General features: G+C 39.8%; 1 protein-coding gene across 1 annotated transcript in view; it reads right to left on the bottom strand.

Annotated features, from left to right (window-relative positions):
- HDAC8 (histone deacetylase 8) overlaps window positions 1–18,921 on the bottom strand; it is a 241,375-nt gene that overhangs the window by 143,255 nt on the left and 79,199 nt on the right. The window contains exons 5-7 of the mRNA XM_060001779.1: window positions 18,531–18,643; window positions 14,671–14,748; window positions 13,972–14,080 (exon numbers count right to left, since the gene is read on the bottom strand). Coding sequence (XP_059857762.1) covers window positions 13,972–14,080; window positions 14,671–14,748; window positions 18,531–18,643 — 300 coding nt within the window. The remainder of the gene's footprint in view (window positions 1–13,971; window positions 14,081–14,670; window positions 14,749–18,530; window positions 18,644–18,921) is intronic.

Genomic DNA, 18,921 nt, shown 5'->3' with positions numbered 1-18,921 from the left:
TTTTAAGTGTTTTATAGTTTAAGCTCTTACATTTAGACCGTTTAGGCTATATGGACTTAACTTTTGTATATGGTATGAGGTATGGGTCCAAAACCACTTTTTTTTGCATGAGATCCAGTCGTCCCAGCACCATTTGTTGAAAAGACTATTCTTTCCCCATTGAATTGTCTTGGCACTCTTTGAGTAAAATGAATTGACTGTACACATTTCTGGACTCTGAACTTTATTCCATTGCTCTATATGTCTAGCCTCATTGCCAGCACCACACTGTCTTGATTACAGTAGCTTTGTAGTAAGTTTTAAAGCTGGGAAGTGCTCCAACCTTGTTCTTCCTTTTCAAGATTTTTTTTGGTTATTCTGGATTGAATTTCTGTATAAATTTTAGGATCAGCTTGTCAATTTCTACAGTCATCTGTGATTTAAAGCTCCATTTTGACCGTGCTGAACCTATCATCTTACCTCTTCTTCAATTCTTTGTCTCTAACAATACCCCATCCTTTCAGTAATCTGTGTTCAAAACTCTGAGGCCCTTTGTGATTCCTCCCTTTCCCTGCTCCTCTTCAGTTACCAGACTTGCACCAATCCCTCTCCTATTCTGTCCTTTCCACTCTCATGCTCTCATGGCAGTACTCTAATCTAGCACTTATGACCTCCTTGTGGATTACACCAATAGCTTCCTAATTAATTTCTCTGCCTCAAGTCTCTTACCTCTCTAATCCAACACCCCCCCCACACACACCGCCATCAGATTAATTTTCCTTAGGGAAGGTTTTGATCAAGTCACTTCCTTACTCAAAAACGTTCAATATCTCTCCATTGTCTTTAGATGATGCTTAAAATTCTTAGTTTATGATTCAAAGTCCTTCATTATATGATTCCAGCCTACCTTTTGAATCTTATTTTCTAATAACTCCTTAACCTACGTTATTCTGTAGGCAAACTGAACTGTCCATGGTTCAACCCACTCACCTTGCACTTCCTTTTTGTCATGCACTTCCTTGTGCCTGAAAGTCACCTTTCTACATGTCTACATCATATCTATTTTTTAAAGGCTCACTCAAATTCCATCTCCTTCATGAATAAAAAATGATAATAATATCAGCTAACATGTATCGAGTACTTTATTAAAAACTGAGCACTGTTCTATGCACTTTATATGTATTAGCTCATGTGACTCATAACAATTTATAAAATAGGTGTTATCATTAATCCTATTCTATAATGGGGAAACAGCAGCATAGAGAGGTTAAGAAATCTGTACAAGATCACACAGCTATTAAGTGGCAAGCTGGCTTTTGAACCCAGGCCTCCTGGCACCAGTCCATGTTCTAAATCACCACAATATACCTGCTTCCATGATTTACCGTGCATCAGGTGCTTGTTCCAGCCACTTCACACATTATTTTGTATAACAGCAGTAGCAGGCACTGCATTATTATTTTTCGAGTGTTAACCTTAGCTCTAATTATACTATACCCTCATTCTAAAACCTTCGGCAGTTCCCCAAATGCTTGCAGAACATGGTACAAATTTTCATTGCCAAGAATTCCAGGTCCCGCGTGAGGTGATTCCCACCCACTTTTCCAATCTTTGCAAATTGTTCTTCTCATGCACTTGACAGTCCAGACAAACTAAACCATTGCTATTCTCTGTACAGAGCTCAGCCTTTCTGACTTTGATCTTGCTGTACCCTCTGCATAGAGCATCTTCCCCTGCAATCTCACACATTTAAACTTGACCCAGATTTCATAAACACATACACATTTACACACTTTGTAAAGATATAATAATTAGCTACCCTTTAGAAGCCAGATCAAATGTTACCTCCTCAATTAAGCCCTTTTCTGAAGTATCTTCTCCGTTTGAGTGCCCACTGCATTTTATCTCTTATGGTTCTTATAACTTTCCATGTTTCATTTTATTAGACTGTGTATGAATGTGAATATATATCTCTCTGTGTATCTATAATTTAAAAATTTCCACCAGCTCCCTTGAGGGTAGGCTTAATACTTTATACATAGGAGGCATTCAATAAATAGTTATTAAATGAATAAATGAATGAAATATCATTCCAGATTGCTTTCGGGAAAGCTTCCCTAACCACTGTAACAGTACTATCTGCTACACTGCAATCATTAATTTTAGGTTTTGGGAAAGTATAAAATCGCTTACCCAGAAAGGAGGGGGAGGACAGGCATCTCATTATACTACATTAGTAACTTCCCTATAAACACATAAGATATTCATTTGAAATAGCAATTTTCTTGATGAGAAACCGGATCCCTCAGTATTGAGCAGTCTGCTCTTCAGACAAGGCTATGCAAATGAGGATGAGAGGCTGTGGCAGCTGTTTCTACAGGCATTGATTTGGGGAAGGTGATTGGTGCCGGAGGTTGATAAAAGCCAGGGGTGATGACGTTAATGATGCTTTTAGATAAAAGGAAAAGCCCAAGAACCAAATTGTAGCATTATCCCCTTTTCTTTTATTCCATCAGGGTAGACCACAGCTTCTATGGTGTACCCTTGGGATCATTCACTGGTGCCACTTTACCTCTAATACCAGTGGTGGAACCTGGTTTTGTTTTGTTTGTTTTTAAATACATAAAGTTCTAAAAGATTCCTCTCAGGGAAATGGAATGCCAGAAAGATGGTGTGACAATTATTCTTAATCAATGTTGGTGATAGATTTGGTAACCCAGACTTGCCCCTCTATAGCTAGACCACTGATTGGTGCATACTCCTAGCAGGTTTGTCTCCTAACTGCTCGCTTGCAAATCAGCCTTGACCAGCCTTATCATCTTTGTATTTTCCAACAAGCACCCTCAGCACCCTCTAGAGACTTCCTCAACAGAGATTAAAGAAATGAGGAATTCAAAGTTGAAAAACCAAGAAGGGCAGGAAATGGAGAGAAGAGAGAAATATTTGCTACTAACACTGTGAGCTTCCAAAGTCAACGTGAGAAAATTTATTGCCAACAGCAAAACCCTTTCTATGATAAACATTTTAAACCTATTGCACTGTATGGGATTCAGAGGGGGGATTGCGTTAAGGACTCAAAGATGGCTAATCAGTCTCAAATGGGAGCTTGTCAACTTTTCACAGGTATTGTCTTCTCTAAATTCCCTCAGTCATATCTCAACTCAGGTACTGCTGACTCATTCTGCAAAAACTCAACCTGCGGGGGATGCAGCATATGGTAAATGCCTCGGGGATTCCTGAATATCTATTACAAATGGTTCAGGGATGCAGGGAACTGGGGTGGGGGGGCTCCCTGAGGTGAGGATGATGTGTCATTTTGTTTGGGGCCATGGGTGCCTCTTGGACATATCCAGAAGACATCTAATTTCCTATAAGTCTCTCTTTCTGCTTTTAGCATCAGACAAGGTGTACTGATTCCATTAACATCTTTAGGATAAAACAAAACAAAACACCCAAAGCTATAAAAGAAAAACAAACAAACCAACCTCAAACCTCTAAACCCCCAACCTTCCCAAACAATCCTCAGATTGCTTTTGCTGTTTTATTTTTTAAGATGTAGTTTCTTAATATTTTACAGGGGCATCTTTTCTCTCATTGCTGAGTCCATTATACAGAAACACAGATTCTAATTGGCATCCCTTTCTAACATGCTTTGTAGTAAGTAATTCCACTCATCAATTATGTCACCTTGGCAACAAAAAGGGCTGTGCACTATTTTTAGTTTATTATTACTTATCTCTTTACCTCTTTGAAGTACACCATTCTCATTCACACAGGGGAAAGTGAGTCATCTAGAATTAAAGGGCGGTAGGCCTAGAGTGAATGTCGGAGCTAGAATTAGAACACTAATTCTAATTCAAATCTAGTGCTCTTTTCACTAAACCCCAGTGCTCTTTGGCTCTCCGCATTCTGAAAGGCCCAAGGCCCTAGGAAGCAGAATATATATTATCTGCGCAGGGGGTGGGGTAGGTGGAGAGGCAGGCTGGTTTGGAGAGCTAAACCGAAACAAACCAACCAAACCAAAACCAAACCAAAAAACCCCAAAATGGAAGAGGGCTTAAAGAATATGAATCCTAAGTCTAGCTATACTAATGACTCTTTATTTGACCTGGGGTAGGTCATTTTACTGCTCTATAACCACCAGCACCCCTCACACAAGCCCAGATTACATTTTGCTATGCATCACATTATTTGGGCATGTCTCATCCACCCTCTTTGCAGCCTCCACAGCATGGAGTTCAGGGAGAACACTGGACTTGGGGGTCAGACAAAGTTGGATCCAGTGCTTGCAATAGCAACTTGGACAAATCACTTCTCTGAACCGTCTCTGTAAAACAAGAATATTCTCTCCCTCACAGGGTTATTATGAGGATTAAATGATATAACATTTGCAAAAGTCTTCTCCCAGCACCAAGCACATGGTAAGCACTCCCTAATGTTGAATGAATAAATGAATGGCCTTAAGTCAGGCCCTTCGAGTGCTATGTTAATTCCTTCAGCCCACTAGGATATTGTTGAGTTCAGCACAGCACACCATAGCAGTGACTTCCTGAATGGTACTCTAATGTTCCCCAAAGGCAGAGAGAAATTTCAGAGTGTCACTGCCTGGTTATACCTGTTCTGGGAATACAGTAATTCCTTTTCCAGTGCTGCCAATCTATTACCTTTCACCAAACACAAAATTCACTTTAAGAAGGGGCAGAAACACAAGTGCCTTTCTGTTAGATAGAGGTTGGGAGAATATATTATTAAAATTGAAACCGACTTCTCTGATTTCTTAGCAAAAAATCAGATTGGAAGCCAAACAGCTATTTGGCCTTTGCAGACCCTGGATAGTGATGCCCTTGGGGGAAAGGAGAGAGTTGGAGTCATTCCAAACTGTAGTTACAACATTTGTGTGTATATTTACTGCTTGTGCTTACGCTCTCCGCACTTAGTTTTTACTCTCTAAGCCTTGAAGAATTCACAGTTTACCTAGAGCACAGTTTTAATACATACGGGTAGAAATATAGGCCTATATCTCTGTTTCTCATTTCCTAATCATATTTTCTACACTCCCTATATACCTGATACTTCTTTTTCAATTCACTTGCTCTGATTTTTGAACTTAGGTAGACAATAATGATTTGCTAACAATAAACATGACCCTAGCCCTTCCCTCACCCTTCTTTACCCAGGAGGCCTCCCTAAGATTCAAAGTCGAAATCCTGCCATATAGTTAGCACCTGGTGCAGCTCATCAAAATATAATATCCTTTCCCAGATGATTGGAAATCTCTGCCATGCCGTCACACAATGAGGTGTGCAAGAAAAGAGTTTGGGGATTGATTTTCATCATTAACTTGATATTGCATGGTTTTTGTGGGACTTAAAAATAAATGCATTTTTATTACTTTTAAGTACTGCACATAGACTAACTCCAACTCATCATATTTTAGCAGTTATTTTTCTGGGGCAGGATGTATTTTAAACATGCCTATGTTAGAGTGTCTGGTGGATCATTTAGGATCAGTGTCCTGTTGCTTGATGAAATCCAGATCACTCCAATGAAATCCAGATGGGGAAATTGGGTCTCTGGCAACGGCTGCCAGATCTTCTCCATATGAAATCTCTCTAGTCTGTATGCAAATTCAAAACTCCATATCCTGGAAATCCCAAACCAATCAAGTGGCGCTCCGCTTCTTAGTTACTGGACTAAACATAGGGAAGCGATTCATTCTTCCCTGAGGAAATAAGCATGTCTTACATACATCTATCTTGGCACAAAAAGGGCTGGCTAAGCAAATTAATAGTGTAAACAGGACTGTGCTGGGGAATGTTTGTCCTACTTAAGAGAATAAACTTTTTATGCACTTTTTGCACATCCACTTGTACACAAATAATTGATATGCTAATTACAAATGATTCTTAAAGCCCTTTCCCTGAGGTACTGTACGATGCTGTTAGTCTAGTTTGAATTACTAGCGTGTCCAGTGCTTGAAAATAATAAAAATGTATTTAAAAATATTCCATAATTCAGACTGGCTTTCCTCTTATTAGGCTGAGTCAGTGAGGCTTGCCTATAATTAAATAGGATAGATGTTTTTCTACTTTCATCCCTAATATATTTAAGGTGGTCCCCCTACCACCCTGCCCCAACCCCAGCATCCCTCACCTTCCTCTGCAGGATTCTCCTGCCCAGGGCGAGCATATACAAACCCCTTTGCATCCAGCTCACTCCTCAGCAGCACTTGCACGGTCTCTAGGCAAATGCACATACCCTTTCGCTTTTTAACTTGTTAGCTGATTATTTGATATGGCTTTCTTTGAGGTGTCTTTTCTTTGGTCCTGCTTTAAGTACCAATGGGTATGGCTCTTTCCTGATGGTTCAGTGGGTAACAGCACATGGAGAGCAAAGCCCGGCCAAACTTAGCATTGGGCCTTTTTGTCAGGTGGGGGACATCAGATTTAACTAAATCTCTGTACAGCCTATGTCAACAGGATACAACAAAGCAGGCAGCTCATCAGTGCTGGCTGCTGCCGGGTGAATGACAGTGTCAGGCAGTCATTCAGAGCTGTAACCTGTGAGAGTGGAGCGTAAAGGGCAGGTTTTTTAGGCTAGAGCGAGGGGACAGAGCAGTGATGAAAGAATACGAGAGGGGAGGGAATTAGGAAGGGGGAGGGGGTACATGGTGGAGAGAAGCTAAGAGGAGTAATATGAATTTTGATGTTAGAATGTCCCACCAAGCACAGACATATTCAAATTTAGGATTCTTTTCAGGGCAGCCCTACGTTAGAGGGTGTAATTCTCAAGTTTTCCATTTATGAGTCAGGTATTCCTGCCTCTGGGTAGTTTCAGAGCATGTTCTAGCCTCAGAACCTATTACTGCTGTGGAAGAAGAATCAGGTCACTTTCTCCAGGGGGCAGGGATCATTCAGCACTAAGAAGAGAGCAGAGAAGGTACACATCATAGTGACAGAACAAACCCACCGAATTCCAGGAGATGGTCCTCCTGGACTTACATGAAAAAAAAATAAATCGCCTAGGAAGACTGCTTAGGGGTAGGGGCTGTCATGGTGTCAGGGCTACTTGGTGCAGGAGTTTAGGAACTTGTCATGAAAGCCACTGGTCGAGTGAGGAAGAAGGATATAAGAACTGTCCTTCTCAGCCACATAGCACAAGGAGATCAGCTCGGTGCTTTGTGACCACCTAGAGGGGTAGGATAGGGAGGATGGGAGGGAGGGAGATGCAAGAGGGAAGAGATATGGGGATATACGTACAGCTGATTCACTTTGTTATAAAGCAGAAACTAACACACCATTGTAAAGCAATTATACCCCAATAAAGATGTTAAAAAAAACCCAAAACTGTCTTTCTAACCACCTGGATATAAAGCTCAAAGGATCAGGTGAGGGAAAAAAAAACAGTTCTCCACTGCCACCCTAACCAAGTACGGGGGACAAGGCAGGCTCACTGATGGAGGGTTCAGGACAACACAGTTAATTAAGCACAGTAGCCTCCCCCCCTCCAAATTATCCTATACTCTTAGGCACTTAATGTCTTTTGAATTTAATATTATATTTTAAAAGACACATCAAATTAGGAACATTAAATGAATGGCCCGCTTTGGTCTCATTTCCACCTGTGCCTAATGTTAACAGTGAATTTAATTAGTGTCTGAGTCATCCATTTTCCAGAAACAACAGGCAATTTGCATCTGCCATACCACACAGAGGCAGAATAGAAGTTTATCAAACAGAACAAAAGCATTGACTACAAATATCTTACTTATGGAGGGCTGAGTTCGACGTTCCAGGCTCATACAAGGAAGTAGCAGCTTCCATGAACTTTATCACTGGGCCATAGTGACCTAGTAATGATCAAGGTGGTATAGGTGTGACCCGACTGAAGAGAGGTAATTTTTTTTTTTTTTTTTGCGGTACGCGGGCCTCTCACCGTTGTGGCCTCTCCCGTTGCGGAGCACAGGCTCCGGACGCGCAGGCCCAGCGGCCATGGCCCACGGGCCCAGCCGCTCTGCGGCATGTGGGATGTTCCTGGACCGGGGCACGAACCCGTGTCCCCCGCCTCAGCAGGCGGACTCCCAACCACTGCACCACCAGGGAAGCCCCAAAGAGAGGTAATTTTGTAAAGAATTTTCACCAGCTCTCAGAGTGTAATGAAAATGGGGATGAAGATGGAAGTAAGGCTATATAATTTTTTGTTCTCAAATGCAAATTTCTAAAGAGTTCTTCCCTTCTCATCAGATGAAAGAGAATTTTGAAAAAATTTGTATTGCTTAAAATATTTATGTATGATTATGTGTTCTTATAGGATTTGCCACATCACCAAGCTCAAATGATTAGGCTATAATCGTTGGGTTCTCTTTCACTGAGGATCTATCTACCTGCTTCTAAAACTGAATGATAAGGAATCTGGAGTCCCAAGTGGAAGATAAATTCAAGATGACATCATTATAATGAAAGAAAAACCTATCATCATTAAAACATCTCTTCTTTAAATATAACATTAAAATTCAATAGGGAAAGAAAACATTTCACTTAAATATCCTTTAGTGATGTCCCTTGGTTCTCATTTTATTCCATTGGTATTGGATGAACAAATTATAGCATGGATGGAGAATCTCTACCCTATATGTAGATATGGCCTGCTAGGACCAAGAGATGATATAAATTATGCCTACAGTTGCAAAAATGCATAATGTTAAAAGTCTTCAGCAATACTAGTCCCCCAAAAAACACATGAAAAGAATTGTGTGAGGAGACCTCTATATAATGACATGTGACACTACTCACTTTCTAAAGAAGGAAGTCAGGATTTTCTCCGTTGAAAATAAAGGAAAAAGCAGATTTACAGAATCTCCATGTTTCCAAACTTTAATCAGAAATTTAAAACCTAATAAGTAAAATCTCACAATATTTATTCTTGTTTTTGATGCATAAAATTACAAATTAAATCCTTAGGATTAAGAGCTTTTTTTTAATTGGCAAAAATCTAAGTTGTACTTTCACAAACATAAGCACAATGGATTGTGTATACTACAGGTCTTGTGGTTCATTTGCATAATCTTAAATGGTTTTTTTTTTTTAGGACTTTTCTGCAATCCCCGGAGATAAAAATTTCCAAGAAGTTTTGGGGGGTGGTATTTTTTCCTTGTGAAAACATTTCATACTTCCATGTGATACTTTGGGGACAATGTAGCCGATGGTTAATGCTAGCTGTGTGACCTTAAACAAATCAACCTTTCTAAGCTCCAGTTTTCTCATTTATAAGATGGGAATAAGAATACCTACCTTTGCAGGTATTATAGATTGTATATTGCTATAAGTATCAAATGGAAAAAATCAAATAAATGATTAGTACAATTCCTGGCACAGGCAAGTCCTCCCTAGGAGCTAAGCTCCAGGGTGTGGGAGCCTCATCTGTTTTGTTTACCACCACCAGTACCTACGTACAGGGCGGGCATGAAGCAGACACTCAATAAATATTTGTCGAATGAATGAATAAAATAGTGGCATTATACTAAAATATAAACAAATCCCCTATGTTGTTGTATTTTGCTCCCCCTTTATTCTTGTTAATTAATGTTTTAAAAATCCTATAAGGTGACTTGAGGCACTTGATTCTTTTGTAGGAAGGTCAGAGTGGCTTCAGAGAGGTGAATTTTGGCCCCAGACCCATAAGGAATGAATCCTGTGCTTAAAACACTACTGACTTGTATTTCAGGGGCCATGTCAGGCTCTAAGGAAAATTCTCACACAATAAATATAAACCACAGAGACACTATATGGTTTTTTTTCTCTTCCTCATTGAATAGCAGCAGAGCTCAGTATAGATGGAAGAAGGAATTCCCCACAGGAATAAAAGCTTGGGTTTAAATGAGCTATTCCTTTAATGAGCTTGCTGTTGTCCTAGAGAACAAGTTCTTTCTGAGTAGGCTATCCTGGTTATCCCAAGCACAGTAGAATCATTTGAAAAAAACAGTTGAAGGGCTATAAAAATTATTTAAAATAGAAAAGTATAATATTTCTCTCATAAAAGAAAGGAGGCAAAAATATTATTTTTGTTGTTGTTGTTCTTTTAACTTCCGGAGTCCCTGAAGTTTTCTTTAGGTCAATGGTCTTTGATGGCAAAAAAAGGTTTCTTTTAATTTTGAGTTACAGAATATAAGCCATAGGACTCAAGGTAAACAGGCCAAATACAGGAAGATTCTTATTTTAATAACTACTACTGTGAACCCTAGTTCACTAGAATAAGATTATTTCTTTGGTTGGACTGATAGCTCTTACTAGCAAAGTTTTGCATATGTGGATATAAAGACTACTATTGATTGAGAAGCCCTGCTTAATAGGGCCTTTCATAAGTCCTATTCATTGAGAAGCCTGTTTAACAATGTGTTTTCCTTTTGGTGAAATATTTATGCAGTGTCTGCACTTAATTATTTTACAAAGTTGAATAGCTGAATATTCTTAACGAAATGTGAGGTTTTTTCCCCCAAATATTATGTCAACTTTAGTATGCTTTGTATCCATACATACCATAAGTACCATATATATAGCTTTCCTATGAGATATATCCCAATAACTGGACATTTAGTAAAGAATGCTTTCTGGCTGTTAGGGCTGTAAAATTATAGGTAGGATACAAACTAAGAAGTTTGGACACAACTCTGAAATTCTTCTTCAAGTTATGCATATGTCATGACAGCTCACAGTGGGCAAGTAGTTTGGTCATCCTGCAAGATTTAAGGGTTCAGAGAGGTACTCCTCTTGAACCAACAGCAAGAAGTACTGGTTATTTGTCCTTTTCTCCTAGACTCCTTAACTATAAATGTTCCCAAAGTCATCAACACAGCCTTCTGGGTAGTAGCTTAAACATTATTAAGATTATCTCATATTGCATTCAAATACAATTAGAGAGCAAACAGGTTAAACAAAGGCAGAGCAGTATTTTCTCTTTCAGATGACAGAGCCTGGGAATTAGCAAACGGTCCTTTTGGCAAAACAGCTTTCCTCTCCCATCAAACTTTGCCTGTATATAAATTATGGGAAGCTTTTGGGAATTGTGACCCTTGCCCTTCTAAATTAGCATGGAATGACCTAGGGAGCTCTCACTGTGAAATTGTCTTTTTCATAAAATGGAGCTTTTAGTGCTGAAAACCTTCAGGTAAAGATTCCATTTCCAGTCTATTAAAAAGGAAACCCTAAGACATTTTTTTAAAATAAAGAGAGTATATTCAACCTTAAGATGAAACCATTAAGTTCCTGCCTAGCTGGCAAAGTGAAAAAAGGCTACAGCAGAGGAAAAAGACATAAGGAAAAAAGGAAGAAAAGAAGGAAGGAAGGGAAAGAAAAAGGGCTCCTGAATCCCACAGGGAGATGTAGTTCAGGAGCAAATTAATGGCAAACGAAAATTAGAGCATCTTGTAAGTGAACCAGCAATAAGAGGTCCTTTATTTATCACAGGTAAGAAGTGAGCCAGGAAACCAGTGGGCTCATAGAACAAAAAGGATGAAAAAGAGATTGCAGATGAACTGAATGACCTTTTTACACAAGTGAGCTATTTCCGTCTACTCTGTCTTTTGAGGTAGGCAGATGAGCCAGATGTCATAATGGTAAATGAACAAGACATTCTGGTTCTAAGCAACAAACTAGAAATAGTCAAAAACATAATGACTGGGACTAAGCGATACAGTTACTAGGGCTGACCCTCTGCAAAACTATTTAGGTGGCAAAGATTGTTTTCTTGTTTGTGCCCCTTTCCCATTACTGCTTCTCTGAATGCTCAGGGTGCTCACACTCTAACCCTTTCAAAATCTGCTGTCAAGAAAAGCTCTGTGGAACCGTACATCCATGGCAGAGTTAGGGTAAGGAGGAGAGGTTCCATTTTAAGGCCTATTTCTAATTGTAGAATAAAAGTATGTTTCCTGTTAAAGGAATTTCAGATATTAGTCCAACAGATGGGAGAGATGTTTGGGTCAGAAAGCCTTCTTGGCACCCTTGGAATCAGAACTGCCTTCATGCAACACCCTGACCACATGACTTCTGAAAGAAGTCAAAGGGAAAAATGATTGTCCCTCTAATCAAAACCTGGAGCCTGTTATTCTAGGTGATCGCTGTGAGGTTTGCCGGTGCGGCTCCACAGGTAAAACGGGCCCTGGGAACTATAAACTGACGAGTGTCTGGTACTCTGGTAGGCAAGCTAGAAGAATCTTTAATAAACGCTGGCTATCTGAACACCGGGGTGGAGGCGGCAACATGGTTTCTGTAAAGGGAAATCATGTGTGATCCTCCACGGAGCTTTTCCTTGGGGCTAAACTCACTTTTAAAATGTTTAATTAAGTTTGATACCAAGGCTGTTTTTAAACATGAAATTCTATGGGATTACAATTTTTAAAAATCATGTAGTAGGAACTGGTTTAGAGAGAGAAAGGAAATTTAGGGGAGAAACAGACATTTTTCTGATTGAAGAAGGGTAAGTAGTAGACTGGCTTGGGGGTGGGCACTGGGAAATCCTCAAGTCTGCAGATGATACTCAGCTTTTCTGGGCAGTGAAATGCCAAGGTGATGGGGAGAAAGGAAGACCTCAGGAGGTTTTATGACTGGCAGATGAGCTTCAATAGGGGCACATGTAAGGTAATCCATTTAGGGAAGGCCAGAGATTACAAACTACACTTGAAGGATGATGAGTGCTGACCTTTCAATTAAGGCCCAGGAAAAAGCTCTAGGAAACCCCGTGGACAGAGCACTGAAGAGAACAACCTATTTTCCTGATATGGCAAAAAAAAAAAAAAAAAAAAAGGCAACAAAATGTTGGGCACTGTCAATAAGGGGATTAAAAGAAAAACAAAATAATTCTCCTTTTACATAGAACTACAGGACATTTTTGGTAAAGTTACGTAAGCAGCTCTGATCTGCACATATCAAGAAGGACAGAACAGAGCCCAAGAGGAACAAAGAAGGGCAATTAAAACCATCAATGGCAGGCTCAAAAAAATAAAAGAAAAAGAGGCCTTTTCAGTCTGACAATGCAGAGGTAGCCAGGGGACATGATCAAAATATGAAGAGGCTAGGGCTGCTGCTGATGACCCAGCTTGCCAAAACTCTTGAGCTAAGAGGCATCTTTGAAGCATAAAGTTTTTATTTTTTAATACTTCTACTTTGTTTATACAACTGCCAGTGATGACGGCCAGTGCAGGCTCCTTGGGGAAGTCCCTGTTTCCACCAGAAGGTTGGGAGAAATCTGAGCCGAGTGGGAGAGGGATCAAAAGCACCTCAATCCCCTCAACCTTAAGTAATGTTGACTTGCTGACTTCTAGTCAGACTCACTTTCTCTACTGCCAATGTCAGCAGTGAATTTGTACCTGACCAATCTCAATTTTCACAAATATGAGTTTAGCCACCCTCTTCCCCATTCCGTAGGGCTTTTCAGCCCCAATGGTCTGATCTACACAGTGGCACCAAACTGTCTGCCTACAAGTGGCTGTAATGTAATCCTTAACCATAGCGCAAAAAGAACAGATTTCTGACTCCAATTTTAATACAACGGATAGAACTCAAGAACTCGTAATAAAGAACTCTCTAATATTCACACCAGTGGATGGAAGCAGATCTCCATAACAGAAAGCCGAAACTGACCCTCCCAGGCTAATGAAATCATATTATATGCAGGTTTTAGCTAAGAAACTAGTAGGCAAGGGATTCCCCAGGACAGCCGAGAAGCTCTGCTCTTGGGAAGGCCTTAATCATACAGAGTGGCAGGTAAGATCAAACTGAGAGTGTGGCTCTGGTCCAAACACTCTGCTCTCTCAGACAGGGGATGGTTACCTGATCAAATAAGCATAGTGAGCAGTGTACAAAAGCTATGTGAGTATATAGTAGCTTTTTAATTTTTTTTCAAATGGTTCTTTGAAAACAAGAATTCTTTGGGATTGGGGGCCATTGCATCCTACAGAAAAGTAATGTACTTGTTACTGGCTCAGCACTGCAGCTATACCTTTCGCAGATGTGGTAATACTTCTCATCCTGTATGCCATCCTGAATGGGCACATTTACACTGTAGTACCGTCCCTTCCCTAGGCCGACATCAGACACATCACCTGTTCCTGTCAAAGAGAGGAACACGGAGAACAGTTTTAAGAACATGAGAATTAGAAAACTTGAAGGCTTCTCTGATAGCAATTCAGAAAATCAAAAGGTCAATTAGCAGAACAATCTTGAATGAATGATGGTTTCTAAGGGAATGAAATTTAAAAAAAAAACTGTTGTAAACAGTATTGGGGAAGTAGGAAAACTGTAAGAAAATGGGAAAACCTTAGTCTCCATCTTGCTGGATCAAATGAACAAAAAAAATAGAGATTAACTTCTTCACTAGATTTTTCATACGTCTCAGATTGACATAATACTAATATATCATCGCACTTATCAGGATGTTGAGGGTTACACAGGCTACCTGATAGTACTGTAAGTGTAAGTGAGCTGTCTATTGACAGTCCATGAAAATCATCTGGAAAAAGCAGCAGCATTACATTCCTTTTATCGCTGTCACCTGAAATGACCTATGTTAAATGTTTTGCATGGAGTAGCACCAATATGGCATTCACAGCATGCAGCTATCGAAATACAAGATATAAGAAATGTATAGAACTGCAGTATTTATTCCTCAAATGTAATACTGAGCACACAGATCACTTGCCTGGGAAAAATCCTGGGGAGAATTTGTGCAGGGACACCGTCATGACTTTGGAGGTGAAACTGAAGGCATCTTCTACACCTACCAGAGAAAGAAATGGCAGAAGAATCACTTCATATATACAAATCTCTGTTTTCAACAACTGAAACTCTAGAAAGCAGCTGTGGGAAGGAAGAGAGAGGAGAAGGTAGCAATAATAAAGCTAGCAAGCTGAGGAATAAAAGTAACAAAACTCTGGTCTTGGATCTCTGTCATTACAAGATGAGGTAGAACTCTGGCCTCAAGCGAAGTTTGGGGTTCCTTTTCAAATTCACTCAAGTTAAAGCTGGACATTTCCAAGCAATGGGGATGCACAGGCTCTCTTTGACAACCCGTTCTAAAAGGTGGGGAAGGGCTGGAGCTCATAATTGCGGCATTGTCAACAGAGCTGCATAAAGGAAACTGGCACCATCTTGGAAGTTTTATGTTTTGTTTCAGTGGTTCTAAGTTAAATTCTTGGGATTTTTTTCAAAGAAGTACAATGTGGCAACCCTTTGAAAAACATGACCAATACGAACATTAGGCATTACATAGTGAAAACCTAATTATAAAATGCCTCTCTATAATACAGATTTGGTTATAAATGCAGTTCACCCAAAGTTCCGTGTGTACTAAGTAACTTATAGTACATGTTTCTGGCTAAAACATGGAAGTAGCCCTTAATAGCAGCTTGAATGACAGCTTTTTAAAGCCTGGAGAAAGACAGGAGGAAAAACTTCTAGAAAGGAGTCTCCTTTCCATTTTAACAGTCAGAAAATGAAGAGAGGCCTGGGAGATAGAAGATGTCTCTAACAAGCCACTACTTATTCAGATAAACATGCTGCCCACCTCTACACTTTTCCTCCCAGAACCACATACTGTATTCAGATAATCCGTTTGTAAAATGGAAGAACTCTTAGCAAATTCATGTATTACCCTCTTTGATACTTTGAATAAAGAAATTGTCTCTGTTTACTTAATGCTTTCAGTCTTCATTAGAGGCCAACAGAGACCTTAAAAAAATATTGACTCTATTTGTATATCACAGGTATGTTTGAATTTCCCAAGCCTTATGTTTTGCCCTGGGGAGGCAGTTAAAACCAGTTAAAGGCTCCAGGCACAAGGCATTAGGTAAACAAAATAAAACAAAAGAAAATAAATTAAAATAGCATTTTAACTTAGAAACGGAAGTATAGACAAGGATAATTCATGAAAATCCTGATTATTTATCCATCCAGAAAGGTGGTACAAATTTATACTTCTCTCAATGGTGTGTAAGAGTTCCCGTTTTCTGACATCATGACTGACACTGGGTATCACTATTCTTTTTAATCTTAGGCAGAAAGAACCGTCTTGTTCTAATTTGCATTTCTCTGAGTCTTATGGTGTTGAGCACCTTTTCATATGTTTAGTAGCCATTTGTATCACTTCTCATGGGAGATGCCATTAGGTGTTGTTAGAAAATCATACTTTAAGAAAGGACATAGACAAAGAGGAGGGTATGGGGCTCGCTGTGAAAGCGAAGAGTGGTTAGGTAGCTGAAAGAAGGTGAAGATGGGGTAGGGGTGCTGCTGAGGCCACCGCAGGATGCCAGTTATGGAATCATGGGAGATTTAAAATAAACCAAATGTGTAAGAGTTTGGAGGTGGGGCAGGGGTCACTGGAAGGGAGGTGCTGAAGAGGGGAAATAAACCGAAATGAAACACACCATAAAAGTTGGCTAAAACAGGAAACTATAAATGGTATAGAAATAACATTGCAAATGGAAAGAATGGTTTCAGGTGACAGTCTTCTTTCATTCTTACATGGTTCAATAGACTTGATTCTATTCTTGAACTCTGATACTAAGAGTTTGAATTTCATAATCACTCATTCATTCAACAAATATTTTACTGAACCACTACTATAGGCATAGGTCTGTTTGTTCCTGCCACTGCATAGGACAGAAAGAAGTAAATAACTTGATTTCTGCTCTGGAGGAACTGAAAGTTTCTATGGGAGGAGAAGCCATATACACATTAAAGAATTCGCTCACAATATAAGACAATATATAATTAAATATCAAATCAGTGATAGAAACAATACAGGACAATACAGTGAACAGGGGGAGAGACCACTTGGGCTGGAGTCGTTGGGACAGATCTGCTACCAACTTGAGCTCTTGGGTAGAACCTGAAGATGCAAAAGGGGAAAAGAATACAAAACTAAGTTAGGAAAAAGTACCGCAAAGTCAGGGAGGAGGGAACAGTGAGACGTGTCTGGGCATCATTGAATAGAGTAGCCTGGACAGCAAGTAGTAAGAGAGAAGGCTGGAGAGAGGAGGTGAGGCCTCTTTGAGGCAGGCCTTGAAAGACAGGGCAAATAATGTGGACTTTACCTTGAAGAACACTGGTTTTCAAAGTGTAGCCTGTGGAACAACTGGGGTGATATTAATATGGAGATTTCCAGGTTCCATACCAGACCTACTAAATCTGAATATCTGGTGGATGTGGCCAAGGAATCTGCATTTTAAAACAAGCTCTCCCCACCACCAGGTCATCCTGATCAACATTCAAGTTTGAGAACCATTGCTATAGGCTGAGGTTTAGCAAACCAAGTGGCTACATAGTAAATATTTTAGGCTTTGAAAACTACATGGTCTTTATTGTATTTTTTTCTGCTCTACAACCTTGTAAAATGTAAAAAAACATTCTTAGCTCTCTGGTCATACAAAAACAAGCCACCGGCCAAATGTTACCCTTGTTATAGGCAATAAGAGCCTCTGAAGGGTTTTGAGCAAGGCTGGATTCTGCATTGGCAAAGTATTCAGATATTAATTGGACATGGTTCTCAAAGTAGTGTGTTGGTTGTTTTAACCCTTCTCACTTCTCTCTGTTACCTTTAATTTTCTGTCACCATTCCATGGAAGCGTCCATCTAGCTGAACTCCCTGGGAGGTCTCTCCCACAATTTCTTCCTTTTTCTGTTTTGGCAGCAGAGCTGACCCTAGCTTCCATCACATACTATTCTTTTCATCTCTTATGCCTTGGTTTTGTTAGTTTGTCTCAAAAGATCCCTGGAAACAGGGAAGCAGGAATCACTGATATGGGGGCAGGGAAGGAATATCCTTAACTAATTTGACTGGATAAGTGTCCTAGATCGATGGAAATATGTGTCATACACAGGCTATAGTAAAGAAACAGAATGAGGGTAACTGTCACTGCAGCTCTACGTTCTAGATGAAAAGTACACAGGAGGGCTTAATACATCCTTTTAGTGAAGTCTTCTAAGAGAGGATTAATGGGGTTAAGGCAAATTGTTAGAGTCTGCTGCTATTAAAAGTTAGAGAAGGTGCCCTGAGTTTGTGCAGGACTAAATATTTTAGCAATACAAAGCAAGAAGCACAGATTCTGATCTCTGCATGAGTTGGTATCCCTATTGGTGAAAAATTCAGAATGTTAGTCCACCATGCACCTCTTCTATTTTAAGAGAAGCATCAGGACTCTCAGCTCTGACTGCAGATTTCATTTAGAACCTATGGAAGTGGACTGAGGGAGGTCACTAAGCACTGGAGTAAACACTAGGAAATCTTACCCTGATTTCCACTTCTTAAAGTTCTCTACTGGAGAGCTTTGCTACTGGAGGAGAGGGGAGGAGAAATTACAAGAATCTGGTATTTTAAAGCAGCTTGGTCAGCACAGGAGGCATTGCATCAGTTAAAAGAATCTCTACCTACTTCAGGATTCTGGATTAGGAAAATTTCAATTGCAAGAGGCATTTCTCCTGTTACCAGTTGCCTAGAAGCAGCTTTACTGATAAAAACCTGCAGTCCTAGCAGCAAAGCACCTTTGAAAGTGAAGGGCTTACCATCTCCGTGGTGCAGATCCAAATCCACATAGAGAATACGGTCAAATTTCCGTCGTAATCGTAATATTCCCAGGACAGCATCATTGAGATAACAAAAACCAGATGCTTCATCTCTGCAAGAAAACAAGTTGCTACAGCCAACAGCCACAAGCAATCCAAGGGAGTCTTTAGCCAAGGATCTAACCCTTGAGATCTAGTCCCTTACAATTTCCCCTTCTTTTAAGAAAAACAAAAATCTACCTAAGAACATTATATGGTAAACGGCCCAGAATGATTAGGGAATGAAGTGTTTTGGTAAAGTAAATATTCAGGTTGATTGGTAATATTTCCTATTCGGGATCCCTGATTTTCAAAGATTTAAAATATCATAACTATATCGAACAAAACAGAA

This window comes from Delphinus delphis, chromosome X (assembly GCF_949987515.2).
Source record: "Delphinus delphis chromosome X, mDelDel1.2, whole genome shotgun sequence".
NCBI classification, from domain to species: domain Eukaryota; kingdom Metazoa; phylum Chordata; class Mammalia; order Artiodactyla; family Delphinidae; genus Delphinus; species Delphinus delphis.
The sequence above is the reverse complement of the archived record's forward strand: the minus strand, read 5'-3'. Positions and strand labels throughout refer to the sequence as shown.